Source organism: Aristolochia californica, unplaced genomic scaffold, assembly GCF_029961685.1.
Source record: "Aristolochia californica isolate CCGP_79_NKW_82.1479 unplaced genomic scaffold, dmAriCali1.0.hap1 SCAF_12, whole genome shotgun sequence".
NCBI classification, from domain to species: Eukaryota; Viridiplantae; Streptophyta; class Magnoliopsida; order Piperales; family Aristolochiaceae; genus Aristolochia; species Aristolochia californica.
In genome coordinates this window covers 22,623,899-22,647,563 of record NW_027181793.1, presented here as the reverse complement: position 1 = coordinate 22,647,563, position 23,665 = coordinate 22,623,899, and the positions used below count along the sequence as shown (strand labels likewise).

Below are 23,665 nucleotides of genomic sequence, written 5' to 3'. Positions count from 1 at the left end.
AGGTATTATGTATATAGATTATGCCCAATTTGAAGTAGAGGTCATGCCGAATTTTATATAAGTATTATATACATAGATTATGCTCAATTTTAAGTTGAGGTCATACCCAATATTATACATGTATTATATATATAAGATATACCCAATTTTAAGTAGAGGTCATACCCAATCTTATACATGTATTATTATATATATAGGTTATGCCCAATTTTACGTAGAGGTCATACCCAATTTTATGTAAAATATATGCATAATTTTATATACAAATTATTTTATATATATATTTTTTGAAAAATTTTAAATGTAAGTTGAAGTTCGAACTCGGCTCAAACTCGGTTAAAATTTTTGGGCTCAAGCTCGATAACAATTTTAGGCTCGAGATTCGTCTCGAAGCTCGGCTCAGCTCGATGCCACCCCTACTCCGAACCATCTCCTGTCGTCGTCACCCCCCTACCACCGCTTACTGTCGTCGTCAGATCCGTCGCCCCCCTTCCCGGATACCTAAGTTGAGGGGGAAAATTATTTCCCCCCCTCGACGCCCCATCCCACACAGTGTGCGAGTTTCACATGTGCGATTTTTTATTAAAAAAACTTATAAATCCTATTCTCAACCACTGCTTTTCCTTCAGACGATGCAATTTCATCCACCCCAGCCGCCCATAGTGCTGCTTTTCCTCCGGACAATGCAATAATACGTAAAAATATATTGTGTGTTAAAGGTAGCATTTGATCAATTTTTCTTGTTTAATTGTTTTTTTTTATGTTAATGTATATCATATGTTAATAATAAATTAATAACTTAACTTATTATATTCGTTCCTATTATTCTTAACGTTATATTTTTTATAATTATAATTAGTTATGTGCATAGTTAATTGTCTCACGTAATTTTAGTATTAATGTACAATAAATTGTAATGATTAAATAATATAATATATAATTTAATTAATTAGTATATTAATATATTTTAATTATACATTAAATTACTTATTCATATAGTAATCATGTTTGTTTTACCTAATTTGAGATTTAAGTATTATGTTTTAATTAAGTATACTGTTACAATATACTAATTCTCTTGTTTTTTATATTTTTCTTATTTTAGGGCACTAACACTGGAAATTGGTTTCCAGTGCACATGAACTTGTCCACACTAACACAAGTTTGAAGTGGAATTTTATGTAGATGAATAAAATGAATTTGAAATAGGAGATAAAGATGAAGTTCAAATTTTAAGTTTGTTGACTAACCCCCTCCTAAAATTCAGCCAGGTCAAACGATTGTTTTCCATTTTTTTTCCCAGTCACCATCGAGGCCCAATAACACTTTTTAAATCTAGAGAAGGTTCGAAGTTGCCGCTGGTTCAGCACACCCACAGCACCTTGACCAGATATGTTTCTTGTGCTACACATGCAGGAATAGTTGATGTGCAGCACACGTCTCCACGACACGATGAGTTCCGTCGGCTTCAAGGGTCCATCTGCGCTGAAACGTTAAAAATATCCGCTGTAGTACACGAACTACGATTTACCATAATCGTGTACTAGTCAGGCGAAGTACAATCTAAAACACGAGTACGCTGTACCACAAGCCGACCCGCTTGGTCTGCTCGTCGTTAATTATTCCCATTCGGTAATTGACAGAACTGATTAATGCTTTCGCGATAATTGAGTTGACGAAGTATCTTGCAACGCAGAAAACATCTTCTTTCCACTCTCAAAAGTTCGAACTGTTCTTTGGAAGATCCTTCATTTCAGTGATACCTTTCTTAGCTTCGAATCAATGTTTACAGCCCGACTAATGGGCGACGATCGATGAAGAATTTTACAAGAATAAAAAAAAAGTAAAGATCGTAGCGAATTATTACAGGAAAAAACAGTCACTGATGTTTCTGGAAGAGTGCTTATGAGAGACGGTGGATGATCTCCGGCGACCAGGAGATGGCCTTGGGAGGTTCTCAGGCACGAAATTCTCCAATGAATTGGCTTCCCACTGTGGACACGACCTTCTCTGGCTCCATTTTAGCACTTGCGTCTCGTTTGTTACCAACCCTTGAAATTTCTCCGATTGCGCGTAGCTCTCTCCATCCACTAAAGCCACACTGGAGCCGATTATCACGCAAGCAGCCGCGGAAACACACCGGCTTTTCCATGACCTGAAAATTTTTAAACATAGCAAGTCAGTTCAGTTAATCAACCGACAGGAATCACGCTTAGCAGCGACGAAACAAGATAGAGATTCCAATGTCCAGCCGGCGGACTTACGCGGACGTTAGTTGGGTTGTATTGTGTATCTGAGATGGAGCGCCGCAGGAAGTCGTTGGCGGGGGAGGCGGATTGAGGCAGCAAGTAAACGAGACAGCCATTGCTTAGTTCTGTCCTGATCGTTCTACTGTTTTGGGGATCAGTTGGGTTTTAAATAGGCGACGAGGAAGCAGGAGAAGGGGCGATACAGCGGAGAAGAAGACAGAGACAATGGAGGGCAAGAAGGGAAGGAGTGCAAAGAGAGATCGTTGGTCGTAATACGTTATTGGACAAAAGACGGGAGCTTGCGCTGTTTGGTTGCGGAGACGTAATTCATTTTCCGGGCCTAGCAAACTTTGCGTACGATTGCTTGCCGTCTAACGCGACTAAGCTCGGACGCGTGGAATCCCACGACTAAAAACGAGCGATCTCTATTAAAGCGATAATTTTTATAAATAATTTATACTTGATCAATAATAATTACGATAATATTATTTATTATTTTTATATTTAATAATATAATAATAATTCTTATTTTTACCTTTGTTTTTTTAATTAATCATTCCCGAATCTATTAAAGTAAGGCGATAATTTTTAAGAGTACTTTGCAAGGTTTAGAGGTCTTTTACAAGAATGAAAAGTTACTCATCCGTATTATAACTCAACAATAAATATACTACGCTTATGATAATACTCTTCCTTCGTAGAAGCTTCCGTGGGCCGTGAGTGAGAAGACTCGGTCCAGCCCAAGCCTCAACATGGATATTAGAAAATACTATCTGGTCCATTAGAGCGATGTCTTTTGTTTAAATATATCACGTGCCCCAAAATGGAAGATTGAAGACTGGCAAAATGGGAACTTCCTTACCCCCCCTGCTAGGGTTTCTAACTCAACGGACCTGCTCGTCTTTAAAGAAAATACGGAAGGGCACCTCCAGGTACAAATTTTTTACGCTCGAAGCGAACCCGGAAATCAGACCGAGAACCGGACGGCCAAAGGTCGCAGCTAGCAGTCGGAAGCATTAAAAAGCTCGCGAGTTGCAGCCGCCTGCACACGTGGATTGAAGGCTCTCCCTTGATTCTCCCTACCAAATCTAAAAAACAGAGAAAACGCAGTAATTTCTTATATCTCATGGCGTACACGCGAAAGCTGGCGTGTTTGTGAAGGGATCCAAAGAGCTAAAAAACTTACTGCCCTTTTTCTTGAACCCTGGTGCAGTAACTCCGGACATCTCCGCTTCTCCAGGTTCCTGAAATCGGGGTATTGTTCACTCCAGTGCGTTTACGGGTTAAGGTCTGAAGAAGAGAGGATGCGATGCTCGGAAATGGAGGGGAGTAAAGTAGGTGGACAAAATGGGAGTTCCAGCGAGAGTCGGCCGCCGATTCCTCTCGCTGGAGCTCACAGAAATTGTTTTAGCAGCAATGCTCGGATCGCCACTTCTGGCAAGAAATCCCTTGTTCGCCATCCTTCTCTTGTAAGATATTCTCTCTTTTCCTTAATATTTCCTAACCGCTACAATACTTTGTAGGCCTCCAGATTTTTTATTCCCCTGTTTTATTTTTAGGTCCAATGATAACTAGTAAAGGGGATATAAGAAATTTTGTTGTTCCAGATTATTTCATATTCTGTTCAGTTTCGTGGTTTAAGGAATAATTTTATTTGTATGATTCTCTGGTTGTGCCATAATTTTAATTAGAGTGTTTGAACTACGAGAGGTTGAATGGCTGTTATACCAAAAGCATGTAATAAACGAGAGTAGCAACCAGGCCCTTGTCTCATGCATTCAATCGTGTTCTGCTACCAGAGTTGGCCCTTTTGACGTTCGAAGGGCTTCTTGTTGCAGCAAATCCCAACGACATAGTGCTCAGCTCTGCCTGAAGCGCTGATTTGTGCTGATGAAGTGGCTCTTCAGCTGGAAAGAGCCGCTTTCTGCCAGGAAGTGGTACTTTTAGCCGAGCTGAGCGCCACATGAGTTTTGTTGCTGGGATTTGCTGCGACGCTTTAAGTTGCCACTTTTTCCATTTGTTTCGCAATTCAATATCTATAAAATCCTTCCAAGGGGTTCACTGCAAGGTCTTTGATGAACATACTGCAAGTATATGTGCAATTGTCGCCTATCTTGTCATCTCTTGGTAGTCTTTCTACGGTACTTTTGTTTTTCTTTTGAATTTGATCCTATGGTTGGTGGGGACACCCATAGTATGCCTCCAATTGCACAAGTCGACACTCGAAGGTATTGGGCCCTGGCTGGACCCACCACATTGTGGCTGGGCAGTATTATTTGTTTTAGGAGATGATTCTGTAATTTCTCTTTATTTTATTTTTTCATGATTTTAGGAGTTGGTTACAAATTTTATCATCTTTTGAATTATCTCCTTATTCTTTCTCTTCCTCTTTCCTCTTCTCTCTGTTTCTCTCCCTCTGTTTCTTTCTTCTTCATCTCGTTCTCCAGGATGGATCCACACTGTGCCACATCAGTTTGGTTTTTAGAGTCGAATGATCACCTTCTCACACCTCTGAACAATCCCCATCAACCACCGAAGCCCATAGTTTTGTCTCTCTTTTCTTTCGTCCATTTGGTAAGAAATACCAAAGACAAACCCCATTTTGCTTCCAGGCCGCCACCGCAAAGAGTTCAAGGAAAAAACTGCAGAGAGTCCTGATTTTTTTTTTTCTTCCTCTTTCGAGATAAGAAGGAACAACAGAGCTGCCTTTCCTATTCTCTCGTCTCAATTTTTCATTTTCCGTCCCTTCTTTCTTTTTGCTTGTCGCTTACCGTCTTTGTCAACCATCCATCCATGGTTCCGAGCATTCCTTAGTCATTTCCTACAAGAAACTACAACAAGTGGATGTTGACAGTCATCGTCTTGCCGTTGCCGATCGCTGCCATTCTGCCATAACCAACCACCTATCTCCTCTCATACAACTTTTGCATGTCGTATTGCTGTTGGAGACGCACCGGTTGCACTGATCTGAAAGTAGAGACAAGCGCACCCTCCTTTACAAAGGAGAACAATGACCTGCACACATGCCAACTTGCACGTGTGTGAGCTACATGTGAAAAAAAAATTGTTTGCATGTGTCAATACTTTCTCGCCATCTACCGGTCAACCCTAACCGGTGTACAAGGTTACGTCATTCCATCTCTTTCTTTTGGTAAATCATTGTTTTCTTAAAATAGTATCAAATGTTTTCCTAGTAGTTAATTTCCTTTCTTGTTAAGCCCTATTTGACTTTGAGGCCCTTTATCTTCAAAAAAAAAATTCCTTATTTGTTTGATTGTGGTACATTTGTGTACTCATTCTTCAGTGTTAACTTTAGAGCTTAACTAGTCTGTGCGATCCGCATCATTGCAAGAGGGTAGCACTTTCTTTTACTTAGTTGTTTTGTACTTTTGTTTTGCAGCTTTAATGATTTGAGCCTTGACTAGCCACATAAAACAAACAAATAAGAAAATCAACTCCGAAAGTGCATTGAGTTTGTTATGGGCCTTACTTGCTCTAATTTAGAAGTACGCACAATTGCATAGTGGATGCATAATGATAGGCATCATTTTGTCCTCCATTGTAGACAACAAGGATGACACACAAATTCTGAAACAACTAGGTACCATCAGTGATAGACTCATTGCTCTAGAAATCTGATCCTCAAAAGGGAAAAACCTTTAGAAACTAGATCTCTTAGAAGTTATGTTATGGAGGACGAAGAGTTTGCTCGCACTCACCCTCAAGTGTTGCCTCCTATTGAGAACCATACTTCTTACATCCCACGTCGTGAGGGGCATGATGACAATGTATTGAAACACATTAAGGTCGAGGTCCCCACATTTGAGGTTGTTTGGATTCATGGTTGTTTTCCATGTGGATTTGTGAGATGGATAGGTTTTTGAGTGGTATGATCTATTTGAGGATATGAAGGTCCGATTTGCAAAAATGAAAGTGACAGACTTTGCTCAATTTTTTTGGGAAAATGTTGAGAAGGATACTGCAAGGAGATGCGACCTACTTATTACCCATTGGGAGGAAATGAAACTTAAGTTACAAGTAAAATACCTCTTCCTTCTACAGGAGCACTCTTTTAGACAAGTGGCACAATCTTAGGCTGGGGAGTAAGTTCATCACCAAGTACATAGCCCAATTCGATGAGTTCAAAATGAGTTATTCTGTTATAGAAGACAAGGTGATCACTTTGAGTAGGCTTAAAAGAGCCTTGATGTCGACCTTATGCGTGAGTTGATGCTTTGGGGTGTCACAACGATTAAAGATGCCTATGCACTTGCCCACAATTACGAGTTGGCTTCCAAAATTTAGCAAACACGTGGGCCAGACACCCGTAATATGCCCTTTAGGTCCCCCACCTCAACTCTCAAGTTTCAGGTTGGGCCAGACACCCGTAATATGCCCTTTAGGTCCCCCACCTCAACTCTCAAGTTTCAGGTAAGTCTATCCCAGGTCCACCCCTTCAAAGGGATAATCACAATTTAGAAGTCCCTACCACGGGAATGTGGGAGTGACAAAGCTCAATTGTAGGATTCAGTGTCACAAGTATCAAGAATTTTGGTACATTGCGTCCAACTGTAGCAATACAACTCTTTCCATTGAGGATCGGGAGTATTCAGAAGAGGCTCAGGAAAATTTGGACGGACTTGACCTTGCCGACTTTGCTCTCTTAGATAAAACATGTGAGAATAGCATGACTACTTTGAGTTGCAACTGGCCCACCTTGACCTCCATCCAAAGGTTGAATGTTGTGCAGTGCACGTTGACTTAGTCCAAGGAGTTTGATGATTGGCACAGGACCACTATCTTTCATACTTGTGCATCAACTGCAAAATCATCATTGATATGAGCAGTTGCATCAATGTCGTTTCGTCCCCCACTATTGCCTACCTTGGCCTTAATGTTGTTCCACACCCCAAATCGTATCAAGTTTCATGTGTTGATGATACTTCTATTTTAGTCAAGGGAAGGTGTCTTGTCCCCATTCAATTTCTAGAGTACGAAGAAGACATCTAGTGTGATGTGATCACCATGGATGTGTGCCACATTATTTTGGGCAGACCTTGGCTCTATGATTTGGATGTCACCATTCACGGACGCTCTATCATGTGCCCCTTCATGTTCAAAGGGAAGACTATCCAGCTCAAACCCTTGTCATCGAAGCCTGTTGAACAAGGTAAGAGACAAGGAAGCTCCCAAAGAAAAAACTTGCACTCATTAGTCTCAAGGACTTGGAGCGTGAAATACTGCAGGAGTCCGTTGTCTTTGCTGTGATAGCCCCTGAGGCACCCTTGAGTTCTCCTTATTACAAGTACTTTGAGATGTCTTTCCATAGGATTTTCCAGATGCACTACCACCCATGAGTGATATTGAGCATGCCATAGACTTGGTTCTCGAAGCTACATTGCCAAACCTTCCACATTACTGAATGAAGCCCTTTGAGCACGAAGAATTACAATGGCAACTGAACAAGTTCTTGCAAAAATGGTTCATCCAAGAGAGCTTAAGTCCTTGTGTAGTGCCGATTGTCACTCTGAAAAAGGATGGTACTTGGCAAATGTGTGTCCATAGTAGGGCCATCAACAAGATCACTGTGAAATATCATTTCCCAATTCCACGACTAGATGATGTAATAAATATGATGATGGGTGTTACCATATTTTCGATGATAGATCCCAAAAGCGGGTACCATCAAATTCGTATCTGCCCAGGAGATGAGTAGAAAACTGCTTTTAAGACTAAGGAGGGGGCTTATGCTTGGATGGTCATGCCATTCGAACTATCGCATGAACCCAACACTTTTATGTGGATGATGATGTGGGTGCTTCGACCATTCATTGACAACTTTTTGGTGGTCTATTTTGATGATATCCTCATATATAGCCAAACCGAAGACAAACATCTTGACCATCTCACCCAAGTTTGTCAAACACTTAGGAGGGTGAGTCTTTATGCCATTCTTCGGAAGATGTTCCTTATTGACTGATAACATGGTCTTCTTAGGTTTTATGGTGACTTCTGTTGGTATTGTTGCCGACACTTAGAAAGTTAAGGCACTTGTCGAGTGGCCAAAACCCTCTACTCTCCATGAGGTTTGTAGTTTTTATGGTCTTGCTACTTTCTACTGACGATCCATTAGAGGATTCAACACCATCATGTCTCCTATCACGGATTGCATGAAGACTGTATGACAACGACACCTATTATGAGGTTACCTAACTTCTCTTAAGTGTTTAAAGTGGAGTACGATGCGTCAAGTGTAGGTATAGGTGGAGTACTTAGTCAAGCGCGACATCCAGTGGCATATTTCAGTAAAAAACTTAATGATGTCAAACAAAAGTATAACCTATGACAAAGAATTCTATGCAGTAGTATAAGCTTTGAGATATTGGTGTCATTAACTACTGGTGCAAGAATTTGTTTTGTACTTAGATTGCAAGACCCTTCGCTATTTCAACTCCCAGAAGAAACTCATGGTCGATGGGTCGAGTACTTGCAAGAGTACTCTTTTATCTTGAAGCATAAGTCAAACAGTGAAAATAAGGTGGCAGATGTCATCAGTTGCAAACTTAGCTTGTTGTTCACTGTGAGTGTTCAGGTTACTAGTTTTGAGAAGCTCATAGAAGATTACGCTTCATGTCCCCACTTTGGCTATGTTTATATTGAATTGTGAGAGGCACAACATAGTACCTTCATTGACGTCCACATCCAATATGGTTACTTGTTTTAGACCAACAAGCTATGCGTTTCTCGTATGTCAATAAGAGACTTCTTAATTTGAGAAATTCATGTGGGATGGCTATGGGGGACAATTTGGGTGCAACAAGACCATTGAGGAGTTAGGATGCCGCCTTTATTGTCCTAGTTGAAAAGAGTTGTCGCAAAATTGGTGAGATAGTGTAGGACGTGTCAATTGGCCAAACACAAGAAACAAAAAGACATAGGATTGTATATCCCTCTACCAGTTCCTACGTGCCGATGGTAAGACCTTAGCATAGATTTCGTTTGAGGCCTTTCCCATACCTTTTGGCAACACAATTTCTTCTTCGTTGTTGTGGATTGTTTCTCTAAGATGACTCATTTTATCCCTTGGACCGAAACTTTTGATACTTTCAAAGTTGCTCAATTGTTCTTTGATGAGAGTGTTAAACTATAAGGTCTTCCTTAGACCATAGTTTCTGATAGGGATGTTTGCTTTATGAGTTTTGGAAAACTCTTTGGCATTTGGTGGGTGCATGATTGAAGTTCTCTACTGCTCAAATTGATGACCAAGCTTGAGAAACCTAGTTCGAGTTGGTGATCACCTTGCATTTAATCTTTTGGTTGCTCAATTTGCATATAATAATTCCATGAATAGCTTGATAGGCATGAGCGCATTTCAAGTTGTCTATGGTTTCCAACCTCGAAAACCTTTAGATCTCATACCCAAGTCTCCCCATGTTAGGGTTTTTGAGTCAGCCACCTCATATGCATGCAGGGTTTAGGTACTACATGCTGAAGTCACTAAACACATTCAAGCTAGTAATGCTTAGTATAAACTTAAGGTTGATGTGCGTAAATGTGACAAACATTGTAATGTGGGTGGCTATATCATGGTTAGAATTCAATCTGAGCGGTTTCCTTTGTGACCTGCTTGAAAGTTGCGAGCTCGTAGTGTAGGACCTTTTAAGGTGCTGAAAAGGGTAAGTCCTAATGCTTATAACGTTGATTTTCCACTTGACTCAAGAATTAACTCAAGTTTTAACATTGAAGATTTATAGGCATGTAAGGGCCACCCACCCATCCATTCTTGATGACCCTTTTTGTGTTTATACCTGTTGACTCCACTACATCGACATACACAACACCCATTTCCTCTTTTGATGTTCCTTTGGATTCTTCTCCTTTGCCTATCGCACCGGCACAAAAAGACCATATTAATGTTATTTTAGATGAACAAATTATTTTTACCGGAAGTGGTGAGGTTCAACATTTCCTAGTACGTTGAACAGGGCGATCAGATTCAGACTGCACTTGGATTTCACATGATCCATTGCAATAGTTGGACCTTGTTTTGTTGGAGTACTATCAAAGCCACAAGGAGGTACACTCGACAGAGTCGAGTTTCGCCACTTTGGCAAAGTTGGTTGGGACACCCATTGTATGCCACCAATTACATTAGTGTACTCTCAGAGGCATCAGACCACAGTTGTACCCACCACATTGTGGCTTGGTGGTGATTATTTGTTTTAGGAGGTATTTTGCAATTTTCTTTTATTTTATTTTTTCATGATTTTAGGAGTTGGTTAAAGATTTTATTATCTTTTGAATTATGAAATTAGATTTTGATTCATTTCAAAAAAGAAATTAGGTTTCGATTTGTTATTTAATGGTTGTACAAGATGGGGTGGGATAATGATGATTTAGAAATTTTTTCCTTCGCCTTAGTCTTTCTCTTCCTCTTCTCTTTGTTTCTCTCCCTTTTGTTTCTTTCTTCTTCCTCTCGATCTCCAGGATGGATCCACATTGTGCCGCATCAATCAATGTTATTTCTGATTTTGTGGCTTGTCTTCTCTCCATTTCTTCTTTTTACTAAAATTTTCATCTTCCAATTCATTTTCTGTTTATACTGCTTTCTCTCTACATCCTACTTTATCTCATAAAGCATGACTGGTCTAACTGCCATATTCAACTTGCTCTCAGTTCTTGGTACCCTATGCACTAATGTCCAATTCTGCTTTCTGACATTTGCTTTATGGATGCATCGTCCTCTGTTTCCCCATCTTTTTGGTCTTTGGGCATAGGTACTATTAAGAGTCTGTCTGGCCTATATTGCTTCTTAATTTGCACTAGAGACAAATACTCATGGAACTGTCCTTCAAATTGTAGGTCATTTGTGTAGGCTTAGATAATTTTTAATTCAGGTAACTTTGAATCCCTTGCATAAAGGCTTGTCTCGACGTCTTTTTCCTTGTACAAAATCTTTATTTGTCCATTAGCACAATATGATGTGTATAGTATAGAAAAAACATTATATCATGTCAAGTGACATACACTAAGGGGTTGTCTCATGCATATGGGCGACATGTTTATCCATAGCAACTTAAAAGAAACGAGCATGAAGCTGTTCTGATAAATCTTGAACTTCCACTTTTCATGGGCAGATCTGATAATTCAGTGTGGAATCCTGTTATTGAAAGACTTCATACCAGACTATCTACTTGGGAGGGTTGTCATCTATCAAAAGCTGGACGATTTACTCTCATTCAGTCATGTCTTGTGGGAATACCAACATGTTTTCTCTCCTTCCTACATTTCCCTATCAGTATAGTCAACAGAATTGAAAAGTTGATGAGGGCTGTTATGGAAAGTAACTTCAGAGGGTTTCAAGCACCATCTTATTAATTGGAAAGGTGTTTGCAAACTGAAAGCATTGGGTGGGCTTGGCGTCAGACATGTTAGGTGGACGCGTACTGCTGTCCTTAGAAATGGTGTTGGCGACTGAATACATTTCCCTCTCTACCAAGATGTGATTTTGTTTTTCAGAAGTTAGGGGGACAATCGAGGCCAATGGTGTTTGGAGAATGGCCATGCAAGATGTCTATGCACTATTTGGAGATATATATGCCATACCTTTCACATATTCAAGTCCAATGCTCGCATTGCTGCGGGTAATGGCTGAAAGGTTTTATTTTGGAGTTATCTATGGATATCCAATGCTTCTTTGCAAAATAAGTTTCCATGCCTATTCTGCGTTGCCGTCAATCACCAGCAAGCTTCTCTTACTGAAATTAGTAACAACGGCAATATTCAGAATATTGATGGACAACAATCTTCAGAAGGCCATTAAATGATGTTGAAGCAGTTGAAGTTAGCAATATGCTTTTGGAATTTTATCAAGTATCTCTTCAGAACCAGATAAACTAATCTAGTGTCCGGCATTGGATGGAACATTCTCAGTATCCTTATGCTTAAAATTCTTGTAACTGAAACATCCAGCACTGGCTGCATTTAAGCAAGAAAAGCATGGGAGCTATTGGGGATATATTAGGCTAAATTATTGGTTTGGAGCTTGCTTCATGGGAAAATTTTCACCAAAGACACCTTATCTTTTTTAGGATAAGTTCCTCCTTGCCTACCTTAATATTTGTTTTTGTGGACTCGCTGAACAGAATATTGCTCATCTTTTTCTGCATTGTCCATACTCTTGGAGAATATGGTGTTAATTTTTTTGCTATGTTTGAGATGCCAATCTGTTTGCCTCTATCTTATTCTCATCTCATTAATATGATGAAGGCTTGTCTGGCTTATATTCCGGGATATATTTGGTTTGCAAGGAACCGATGAGTTTTTGAGGGAAAGACCACTCCTTAGATAAATACTGCCAGTCATATTCTTAAACATATCATCTCTTGGGTTTTGTCACTTGAGGCATTTGAAGATATCAGTGGCAGTTCTTTATGATTTAGTTGGTCTTCCTTTGCTAATCTTCCTTACCCTAATAGAAGATTATGGCTGAATGGTCTCCACCTTGTGAGGGAACTATCAAACTAAATTTTGATGGTTCCTCTTTTGGTAATCCTAGGCCTTTTGGTTTTTGAGGTGTTTTTTGTGACACAACGGGTGTTATTCTCGCCACTTTTGCAGGACCCCTAGGCATATCAAATTCAACCACTGCTGAACTTCAAGCAGTGAATTATGGGCTGAATTTTTTTTTAAAGATTGGTTTGGACGGGTTCCCTATTTGTGGAAGGTGAGTCTTCATTTGTCATTTGTTGGTGCGCTCTGGCAGAAGGATCCTCCTTGGCAATTGTGGATTTTTTTTTTTGATATTCAAGATTTTTGTTCTCTTGTTTGTTCTTGGTCTATTGTTCCTTGTTCAGCTAACTCATTAGCCGATTCTTTAGCCAAAGAGGGGGTTGCCCTCCAATCCCTCATTGTAAGGGGCCCCTCATCCTAGGCTTCTTTTTGATTAATAAAGTGCACTTTCTGAAGCAAAAAAGCTGTTGGAAGCTCATCACTAACAAGAAATGCATTTCAGTCCTTACACATTGTTCTCTTGAGTTATACATTAGAAGATGTGTCTTTAGTTCTATAAGTATTGTTAAGGAATAATTCCACATGGATTAGTGAGTACAAAGATCTTGAGTTTATTAGTTGAGAAAAAAACTTCCTAAGTTGGCTAGTCATTTTGGGATGTGCCTTGGACCCAACTTCACATGGTATTAGAGCAGGTACTCATATGTGGGCCTCCACCCAAATTATCCACATGTGCAACCACAAAAGAGGGCCTACATGTAAGGGGGAGTGTTAAGGAATAATCCCACATGGATTAGTGAGTACAAAGATCTTGAGTTTAAAAGTTGGGAAAAAGGCTTCCTAAGTTGGCTAGTTATATTATCTCAAAGTTATAAGACTATGTCCGTAGTTGTGTGAATATATTATCTCAAAGTTATATCTTATCAATACCCACCAAATCGTATCTCTTGAGTCTTCATTAAGTTATTTCTCTATATCTAAACAATATGTACTTTCTTCTTCTTTTGATGTTTCTTTGTAAGTGGTCTAAGAGAGAGGATCTCCTCAAAATAAAAACAAGTGGCTCTACAAGTGGTAGATTAGGCCTTTGGCTCAATGGTCACACTGGGGTGGGGGTAGGGATGGTTTGGTATTGAGGTTTGAAAATCAGCCGGTTAGGTGCCCTCACATGATCTTCCTACCCAAACGTTTTCTAGCTTTTTTCTTTTGTAAGTTACTAGAATCACTGTTATACCCTTGATATTATGCGTGTTCATCTTCCTTTTGTTGTTGGTGACGTCTCTTTCCTTTTTTATTCCTTTGTTTGTTTGATGGATTCTAGATGAATCAATGAAGGTTTGATGGATTCTAGATGAATCAATGAAGGTCAAGGAGTTGTAAACTAAATATGTAAATTTTCACAACTTTATTCACTTTTTCTCTTCTCATCAAGAAAACCAGTTCGTGTGACCAGTCCTCTTGTGTGTGTGTGTGTGTGTCTGTCTACCTTTCTCTATCCCCAATTCATGATGGCCACTATGAAATTGTGGTTACCATCAAACTCGGGTGGCAGAAGTTGACATGATGGTTATTAGACTTACAATCGGGTGGTGGAAGTTGACACTGAAAATTGCTTTGACACTCATGATGGCCTTTATGAATATGTGGTTATGAAGCTTCCAGAAAATTGCTTTCACACTCATGATGGCCCTTATGAGTATGTTGTTATGAACTTCAAGTTGATGAATGCATCGGCCATGTGCGAAAGCCCATCTCTTGGATTTGTGAAAATTTGTATTGCTGTTCTTTGACGACATCTTGATTTGTAGCAATTGATTGCAGTAGCATGAGGAACATCCAACTATTGTTTTTTGATAACTACAACAACTTCACCTCCGTGTCAAACCTCTGAAGTGCAAAGCTGGCCCACCCAAAATCAATTGTCTCAGCCATGCTATTTCAACTGAAAGACTTATTGCAGATATGAAATATTTCAAGCAATGGTCACATGACCCAGATCAGCCACTATCAAGCACTTACGAGGGTTCCTCGAGCTCACATGATACTATCAGTGTTTCATCAAGAACATTGGTCACTTTGGACTTTCTACTCGATGGAGCTTCCCAAGTCTTTGACGAATTAAAGCACCACATGTATACCACACCAATACTCACTCCATTGGACTTCTCACTACCCTTTGTCATAGAGTGTGATGCTTTAGAGACTGGCATTGGAGCAGTTCAAATGCAACACAAGCATCTTGCATTTATTTCAGCTCAGCATTTGTGGTTGGCAAAATATTGGGCTATGACTATGAGATACTGTATAGGATGGGTGTTGAAAATTTAGCAGCCGACTTACTGCCCTGCAGGTATTACCCAACTTGGCTCTCTTACTTTTCAGGACTTAAGGAGGCATATCAGCATGATGGCAACTTGCAAAAACTTATTAGGACAAGTCAAAGTACTGCTTGTTGTTTTAACTTGCTTGAGTAAGCACACACATTTTGGTGTCTTGTGCTACCTATTCTCTACCAAGACATAAGCCGAAGACTTCCTAGTAAATGTTGCCAAACTTCATGGCATGCCCAAGAGCATCATGTTGGATCTTCTTTATAATAAGTGAGAGATGGCACCAAGAGGTGAAAAGCTCATGGCAGCAGTACTAGCACTTCCTCTGCATGTACAAGACTGAAGCCTTATGAAGTCAGATGTCAAAAAATTTGTGGCCAAATGTGATGTAAGTTAACCCAGCAAGTGTGAGACTATTTCATCTAGAGGACTGTTGCAGCCCCTTCCGGTTTCCCAAGAAGTATGGGCTTTTATCAAAGGATTTCCAAAGCTCAAAGGATTAGTACTGCTTGTTGTTTTAACTTGCTTGAGTAAGCACACACATTTTGGTGTCTTGTGCTACCTATTCTCTACCAAGACATAAGCCGAAGACTTCCTAGTAAACGTGGCCAAACTTCATGGCATGCCCAAGAGCATCATGTTGGATCTTGATCTGATTTTTCTCATCAACTTTGGAACTGAGTTTTTACATTGCAAGGCACAATGCTTAGCATGAGGCCCACATATCATCCCCAAAGGTGATGACCAAAATGAAGTGTTAAATCGATGTCTTGAAACTTACCTTCGTTTCTTGTGCAGGAAATAAACTGAAGGAATGGTTTTGATTTCTTCCATGCGACGAATATGCTTCCAATACAATCTATCACTTAGCTCTAAAGTGCTACCCCTTTAAAATTGTATTTGGCTGGAATCCCTTGATTCTTCTGTCATATGTGCTGGATATCACACGAGTTGATGACCTTGAGTAGCAATTATTAATGAGGGAAAAAATGCTCTGTTACCTCAAACACCACTAGATATCAGCTTAGAATGAAATGAGGTTACAGTATTGTAAACATCAAATTGGTTGCGAATTTCAGGTTAGTGACTTGGTGTACTTGAAGCTACGTCCTCATCAACAAGTTGCTGATCATGTGGCCAAATCAGAAATTGGCCTTTTGTTTCTTTGTCCTCTACCTCATATTGGAACAAGTTGGTAAGGTTGCATACAAGTTCGATCTTCTTTTCTACTCACTTCAATAAAAGGAAGATGAAGTTGAATAGGCATTATAGTGGGATATAATCGTCATTAAATAGTAAGCCTAGTATCATAAAAATAGAGTAAAAAACTGCCTAGATGGGAAGACCTCATGATGCACCTAGGGGGCTGATTTTTTAAACTCTGGAGATTCGACCCTACCTTTGTGATTTTTCGCAAAACATATTGTGTTTGTATTTGTGTCATGTCTTTTTGCCTGCTGGTTGACCTCTGTGCCTACAGAGAGTTACCTCTGATAACCATATGATTGCCTCCATATGCTGTCAACTGCCTCCCATAATGATCTCCACTTGGGTGTTTTATTTGTTCTTTAGAATGGGGCAATCGTGTGGAGCATTCCTGCTCTTCCAAAATGTAATCACTCTTTTGTGGGTTGCTAAAGTAAAATTTTAATTGGGATTCAGAGCAGTCACGGAGGCTGTACTGAAAATTGGAGTTGTGAGCTATGTGGTGACGTAAATGAGTTTATTGGTAGAAATTACATTTTTCTCCACTCCCCTTTACACCGTCAAATGTGGGGTGACTTGCTTCTCAACTATGTGTTACTTTGTTGCTTCGTGATCTTCTTTGGTGGCTTATTGTAGGATTTTGCCTTCGTTGCTATAAGAAAATTTTGGAGTGTATCCTAATACTTTTTGTTGGCAGTTGTGAGTTTGTCTAGAAAGAGATAGCCTTAGCTAAGAGAATTTGATAATTAAGAGTGCGATTCAGCAGGTTCTTCATCATACTGTGTTCTGGGCATTATGTTATCGTGGCAGGCTGCATCCTTTTTATCTTATGTCTTTTCACTTATAAGTGGTGTGTGCCTCTTTTTCCTCCTACTCTGATCTTCACCTTAGCTTTCTTCTCTTCTATATTTCTCTCTCTCAAAAAAAAAAAAAATTGAATTTTTGTGGTTCCAATATATATAATAGTATGTTTCTTGTGCAATTTTTGTTGAATGGTTTACCAAAATAATTTTTCTGTTTTCCTAGGTCTCGCATTTTTTTCTTTCTAAATAGTGCCTGTTTTGTCTCATGGTCTTAAAACTGATTTCCTTCCTTGTTTGAATTGGCCTGATGCCATTCTATTTCAAGCTTGTAAATAACAACCTTGGACAGGTATTTATGTGGTTTAGCATGAAAATTTGGTCTTCAACTGGGGATGTAGCCAGGGGTTAGTTTTCAATTTTGCGACTTCTGTATCATAGCAAGTGGTCCAAGACTGCCTTCAGGTGTTGATCGTTGTGTCAAACGATGCTGTATGTCTGGTACCTCTGCTCAAGCTAGCTGAGTTTGAGGATTGCAAAATTAGTCTCCTAGTAAAAAATACTGGAATGAATCACATTTCATCAGAATGGAATACTGTTATGATGCATTATTGCCATTTATCACTACTTAATATGTAAATATCCTTCTCAGTTTTATGATTATTTATTATTTATTTCTTTTTATCTTTTATGTAGACAAGCCCTGCTGTTTTATAAAGCAGTTTCTTACAAATAATAATGCACTATGCTTTTTTTGGTTAAGTGATGTTCTTGGTGAAGGATGTAGCTTTTCATGGGATGTTTATTTAACTATCCTGGCTTTCCGTTATGCTTTGAAAGGGAACTAATTAAGCTATAGAGGTATCTGATTTTGTCCATCATTGCCCTACTTATGATATAAATATCTTAAGCTTCTCAGTTTTATTATCTATTCTTTATTTACCTAGACAAGCCCTGGAGTTTTTAAATACACTTCTTACAAATAATAATGTCAATCTGTATCTGGAGCTTCTTTTCAGAGCCAATCAGATAATCTTTTGTTCTGCAATCAGAGTTCCTAAGACTGTTGTTCTTAGCATTATCACTCAGCTGATTCAATTATGATCTGTAGAATTATAGCTTTCATTGTTTCTTGGACAAGCAACTAATATCATGACAAGTTACTATGAGAGTTCCTTTTACTGTTATACAAGCAAGCTCATCTTGCAACCCAGTGTTGCTACCTGCCTAATGTTTTGTTTTTGTATACTACTTGAAAAAAAAAAAATTATTTTAGAATGTAACACATGAAAAACTTAGAATGAGCACTGCACTGGACTTGTTAGGCTCATATGGATATAGTTTACTAAGCATACATTTTTCAGATGAAGATGAACACACCAGATGCTTCCACAGAGATTGAGACAGAGAGAGAAAGGTTTGAGACTGATTTTATTCCAGTTTTGAGATCTGGAGGTTGGGCTGATATTGGGTTTCGGCCGAGCATGGAGGACAGATATGTTTGTTTTGACAACTTCATGCACAATTATGGGATTACAAATTCGAACGGGGAGCCTAATGCCTTCTATGGGGTATTGTTTATTTCTCACTCTTAACTTCTAGCTAGATTTTTTAAATTATTATCCTATGTATATGCCTAACATAATGGTTAACTTCTTTTCCAGTAATGAACTAACTATATCTGGGGAAAGGCTATTGAGGTTGTAGCTGCGAAAGTACTAAATAGTATGCTGGATCTTTAATTTTGGTACTTATTGACTTCTGGTGTTTAGTACTAAATCAGGGAAAAGGATGCGGTTTACCTTAAGTGGAAGGGTGTTATTGCTCTTTTTCTTTGCTTTTAGAGTGAGAAGTCCCAAATATATATTATTTCTTTCCTAGTTTTGTCTTTTCTTCTTTGAATAAAATTAAAGAATTTGCATTTATTGAGCCGAAGCCTAGCTTCCTACTTAATACTCTGCTCTACCAATAGGGTTCTCTTCATGTGTTGTGTAGGAAAGTGTAACAATTTCTTTTTGAAATCATTAAGTTTGGGGTCCTTTGAGGTTAAATATGGTATGATGTTAGTGGCATTAATCACACAAACAAGCATGAGAGCAAGCCCAGATCCGGCCCTGATTTCTTGGAGGTTTGAACGTGCTCCACCTTGTCCAAAAGGGGTCCAAATCGCAATCTGACCTGTTGGAAATTTATCTGGATTGGATCTAGACGTTAGGGGGGTTCAGCCTGATTTAGGGCTAATGTAAATTTCAAATCTTTGGTGGTAGACTGGATATGGTGATTTCATCACTTGCATTTAGTTTTTATCCCTTTTTTCAAACTTGTAAACTTTTCTCATTTTATGTTATATGGAAATTTTAATGACTTGCCATACTTGTATTAACTACAAGAATACAATTACTTTATCTTTATTATTACTTTATTTCCTCTTGCTACTCTGTTAGTATAACTTCAATGGTTTACCCTTCGCAAAGAAATGTTATGTTTTAAAAGCATTGTCTAAAAAAAAGGCTATAAAACCCAAATCTGATTCGAACTGACCAAGACCCGTTTGTGGTGGGCTTGGATATGCGTCAACTTGTTCGAAATTTGTCCAATCTGACCAATTGGAAATTTATTGGGTAGGACATAGACATGGGGGGTCTGACCCAGATTTGACCCAATTCAAGGCTTGCTCGCATAGGTTAAATTATTAAAAAATCCCTTGTTAATTTAAAAAGGCTAATTTTTGCAAGTAATGTTATAATTATGTTGTGGTTTTTAAAGATACTATTTTTTTATTTGTATCTTTCTTAAGATGACTTATATTTTTTACTATCGTGGAAATAAGTGACGTTTTCCTTTAAATGCAAATACTTTGTTTCTAAATTATGAACATTTGTGGGGTTATATTTGTTGTTATGTCCTGATTCTTTTTCAGTGCTTTTCTGGATTAAGGGGGACTAAGCGTTATTGATTAGTTTGGTGTTAGGATGCTCATAACTACCATGGTGGCTCCTTTATGTCTTTGATGAGATTTAATGATATGGCATCTTAACTTTGGATTTTGTGGGATCATATTCCTAGGGAGGTGTAATAAAATGGCTCAATTTTGGAAGAAGAAAGTCATCCAAAACATTTGAAGATATATTAAAGGAATAAAAAAAGGAAAGAAGAGGACTGAACTACTGCCATTTCCTATTTATGGAAAGTTACTGTTTTAGGAAAATACTTTATTTTGGTACTTTCTATACAAGGAAAGAATCTGATTGGCAAATCTTTTTTATTAGTTGTCAATTTAGGAGCTCCCAAGCTAGTAAGTCCACTATTAGTGGTTTCCATCTCAATTAGCTACTGGAATTCTTCCCAGCAACTGATTTCAAAATAGAAAATCACTATTCAATTCTAATTAGGAATTACAATGTTTAGCATTTGGAAATTTCTATTGTGTTGATGTTACTTTTTTTTTCAAGTCTTTGGATGTTTTAGAGTCTATAAATAGGTGAATCTACTGTAACTTCAACCAAGTTTGAAAGATTAATACAAATTTTCTATTTGGTGGCTGGAGCTCCATTGTTTCTTTTCTTTTCTTTTTGTTGATAATCGTTTATAGTGGATTTTTATCTAGTGCTAGCCATTGCTACTTACAATATAATGCCTGAAAATTCATGTTCTTAATTTCTTACAGTTGAGAAAATAGAGGTTGGGTTACCATATTCCAGCCTCGTCCATCAGCTATATTTCATTAGCTTTTGTGGTGCTAGGAGGCAATTCGGTTGGTGATCCCCTTGTGAGGGGTTCGTTTACGAAGTTTTGTTCTTGAGGACTCCATTCTGCTTGTTTCTGACTGGTGAATGAACCTCTGTTTTTTTTTTTTTTGGTTGTGTAGTTCTGTTGTGTTTGTTTTCCTTCTCAGTGTAGTCATTCTCTTAGGGCTTTTTTGTTTTGAATGAGAAATATCTTCTCATTGTTATATAAAGGAGCATGTTCTATGTCTCTATATACTTTTGTGTTTGAGAGTGTCTCGTGTATATTTGATTTATTCTTGCATATTTCTCGTGTTGAGAAGATTTGGTTTATTCTTCTATATTTCTCGTGCTGAGAAGATTATTTAGTGTTTATATATCACCGGAGGGAATTTTTCTGTCCATTTGTAGTTTTTTCTTAGAAAAATAGTCTAGAAATTTTTTCCGTTCTGTATAACTAGTGGTGCTATGTTAATTTATACCTAATTATTTGTATTTAGATATTTGATGGGCATGGAGGAAAGCATGCAGCGGACTTTGTTTGCACAAATCTGCCACGATTCATTGTAGAAGGCGGAGATTTTCCGAGGGAGGTTGACAGGGTGGTTGCATCTGCTTTTGTGCAAACAGACACTGCATTTGCAAAAGCGTGTTCCATGGATGCAGATCTTGCTTCTGGTACCACTGCTCTTGCTGCTGTTATTGTTGGAAGGTTTGTGTTCTGTTATGTTTTTAGACACTGGCTTTATTTTCTGTATGGCTAGAAATTTTTTATATATAGTGGTGAATTGATGAGATGTAAACAGTGGTTTTTAGCCAATTCAATCTTTTTTACAATCAATTGGTGAACTCATATTATTGTTAGTTAAATATTGTTTACTTAAAAATATTGACGTACTTTGATGTGCAAAAACTACTGGTACAGATTCTTGTGCTATAGTTGGCTACCTCAGGCTGGCCAATTAAAGCATGGAACAAAGATTTTGTTTGGTTTTGAATGGCAGGGATTAGTAAATGCTGTTGTTAAGATTTTTGGACTTAGTCTCTCAAAAAAATTATTTTTGGACTTGGAAAAATTTATTATAGACATCCATAAGATACAAGAAAAATGATAAGGTTTACAAGGTTTACGAGACTGACAAGAAATAGGTTGTGAGCCATTCTAGAAAAAAAAAGGTTGCGAGTCATGATAGAAGTGTGGAACCAGCATCATCAACTCAGTTTGTGTAGTTTTGGTGAACTGCTAGGTTCCACAAAAGAGAAGAAAGACAATAGGTAAGCAATGACGATTGTTTTATCCCTGCATGGATCTTGTAATCTCTAGTACAGGTGTTGTCCAATAATTGAGCTGGCAACTCTTATTTAGTTTGTTAGTGTTACTCGAGTTTAAGGGAGTTGACTGGTTGCAATTCAATCAAGCACTTTTTATACCTGGTCTTTATCTGATCCCTTAATACGATTTTCATTTGGCCAGATATGTTCCTATGGATGTCTTAGAATACAGATTTGTCATTATACCTGTGGATATTTCTCTATCCAGTTAGGTCAATTGTCACTAAAAAACTTGGTGTTTAGTTAATTGAGTGAAAGTGTGCAACACTTACTGTTAGTAGTTTGACATACACTATTTGCCATAGTCTACGTGTGAGTGGAACTAATTGTCATTTTGCTGGTTGATATATAGCTTCTGTTTTTTAAACTTAGACAATAACACCTAGTTTTGATGAGCATGGTATAACTTGAAACTTATGTTACCAGTGACATTGTGGCGTTGATAGTTAGCAATTCATGTTTGCTTGTCCAGTTAGGAATGATGGAGCATGCCTATGGAATTTCTCAGGATTGAATCTGAGTATAATTTGTATTCATGGCAGGTCGCTGGTGGTCGCCAATGCTGGTGATTGTCGAGCTGTGCTTTGTAGGCGTGGAAAGGCTGTAGAGATGTCTAGGGATCATAAGCCTGTCTGCATGAAAGAGAGAAAGAGAATTGAAGCGTTAGGTGGATTCGTGTATGATGGATATCTTAATGGGCAGCTCAATGTGGCTCGTGCCCTTGGTGACTGGCACATGGAAGGAATGAAGTGTGAAGATGGTGGGCCTCTTAGTGCAGAGCCTGAGCTGATGACTATGAGATTGACCGAGGAGGATGAATTCTTAGTAATGGGCTGTGATGGGATCTGGGATGTCTTCAGAAGCCAAAATGCTGTTGATTTTGCACGTAGGAGGCTTCAGGAGCACAATGATCCTGTCATGTGTTGTAAAGATCTTGTTGACGAAGCTCTGAAGCGCAAGAGTGGTGACAATTTATCTGTTGTGGTAGTTTGCTTCCAATCCAAGCCGCCTCCAAATCTGGTTGTACCAAGAGCACGTGTTCAGCGTAGCATATCGGCCGAAGGTCTTAAAGAGCTGCAGAGCTTCCTGGATAGCTTGGAGAGCAGAGAATGAGGCGATGTAGGCAGTTTCCAGTGTTTCTGTAGTCTTTGTTTTCTCTTTTCCTTCGGATGTAGCATTACAGAATTTGTGTCATCTTGTTTGTCCGCCCATTTTGGCATTTAGGTTTAGGCGCTTCAGCATTACCGAGGTCATTTCTTTGAACTGTAACATATGCGGCTTCTCTGTTTCACCTTAATTTCATCTTTTCATGGTGTATGATGACTGGAAAGACAAGCAGAAGGCTCCGCTCATAAAGTTCTTCATGCATGAACATCCATGTCCTTGAAGCTCTTATTTTCGAGGTGACCGCCAAATCTTGGTGCCCATTTTTAGAGAGAAACTGAGGAACACAAAATAATGTCTCCAAATCTATGGATTTGTGCAAAGATCCTTCTTCGCTAATTAGTCGC

General features: G+C 38.7%; 2 protein-coding genes across 2 annotated transcripts; one reads left to right on the top strand and one right to left on the bottom strand.

Annotated features, from left to right (window-relative positions):
- Positions 1–1,863: 1,863 nt before the first annotated feature.
- Positions 1,864–2,365, bottom strand: LOC137946731 (protein CHLOROPLAST VESICULATION). Its single transcript, XM_068793043.1, has 2 exons — positions 2,265–2,365; positions 1,864–2,155 (listed from the first exon to the last, which is right to left on the bottom strand). The coding sequence occupies exons 1-2, from the start codon at positions 2,363–2,365 to the stop codon at positions 1,864–1,866; spliced, it is 393 nt and encodes a 130-aa protein (XP_068649144.1).
- An 879-nt stretch (positions 2,366–3,244) lies between these two features.
- On the top strand, positions 3,245–23,605 carry LOC137946936 (probable protein phosphatase 2C 57). The gene is made up of 4 exons (XM_068793222.1): positions 3,245–3,718; positions 18,462–18,668; positions 21,323–21,534; positions 22,697–23,605. The coding sequence occupies exons 1-4, from the start codon at positions 3,554–3,556 to the stop codon at positions 23,265–23,267; spliced, it is 1,155 nt and encodes a 384-aa protein (XP_068649323.1). The 5' UTR covers positions 3,245–3,553; the 3' UTR covers positions 23,268–23,605.
- Positions 23,606–23,665: the final 60 nt, after the last annotated feature.

Bases quoted from the DNA above. Each gene is read 5' to 3' on its own strand.
- LOC137946731 (XM_068793043.1), bottom strand. From the start codon at position 2,365: ATGGCTGTCTCGTTTACTTGCTGCCTCAATCCGCCTCCCCCGCCAACG. The intron at 2,156-2,264 runs GTAAGTCCGCCG...AAAAATTTTCAG, and splicing joins ACAACCCAACTAACGTCCGC to GTCATGGAAAAGCCGGTGTG.
- LOC137946936 (XM_068793222.1), top strand. From the start codon at position 3,554: ATGCGATGCTCGGAAATGGAGGGGAGTAAAGTAGGTGGACAAAATGGG. The intron at 3,719-18,461 runs GTAAGATATTCT...TACATTTTTCAG, and splicing joins TTGTTCGCCATCCTTCTCTT to ATGAAGATGAACACACCAGA. The intron at 18,669-21,322 runs GTATTGTTTATT...ATTTGTATTTAG, and splicing joins AGCCTAATGCCTTCTATGGG to ATATTTGATGGGCATGGAGG.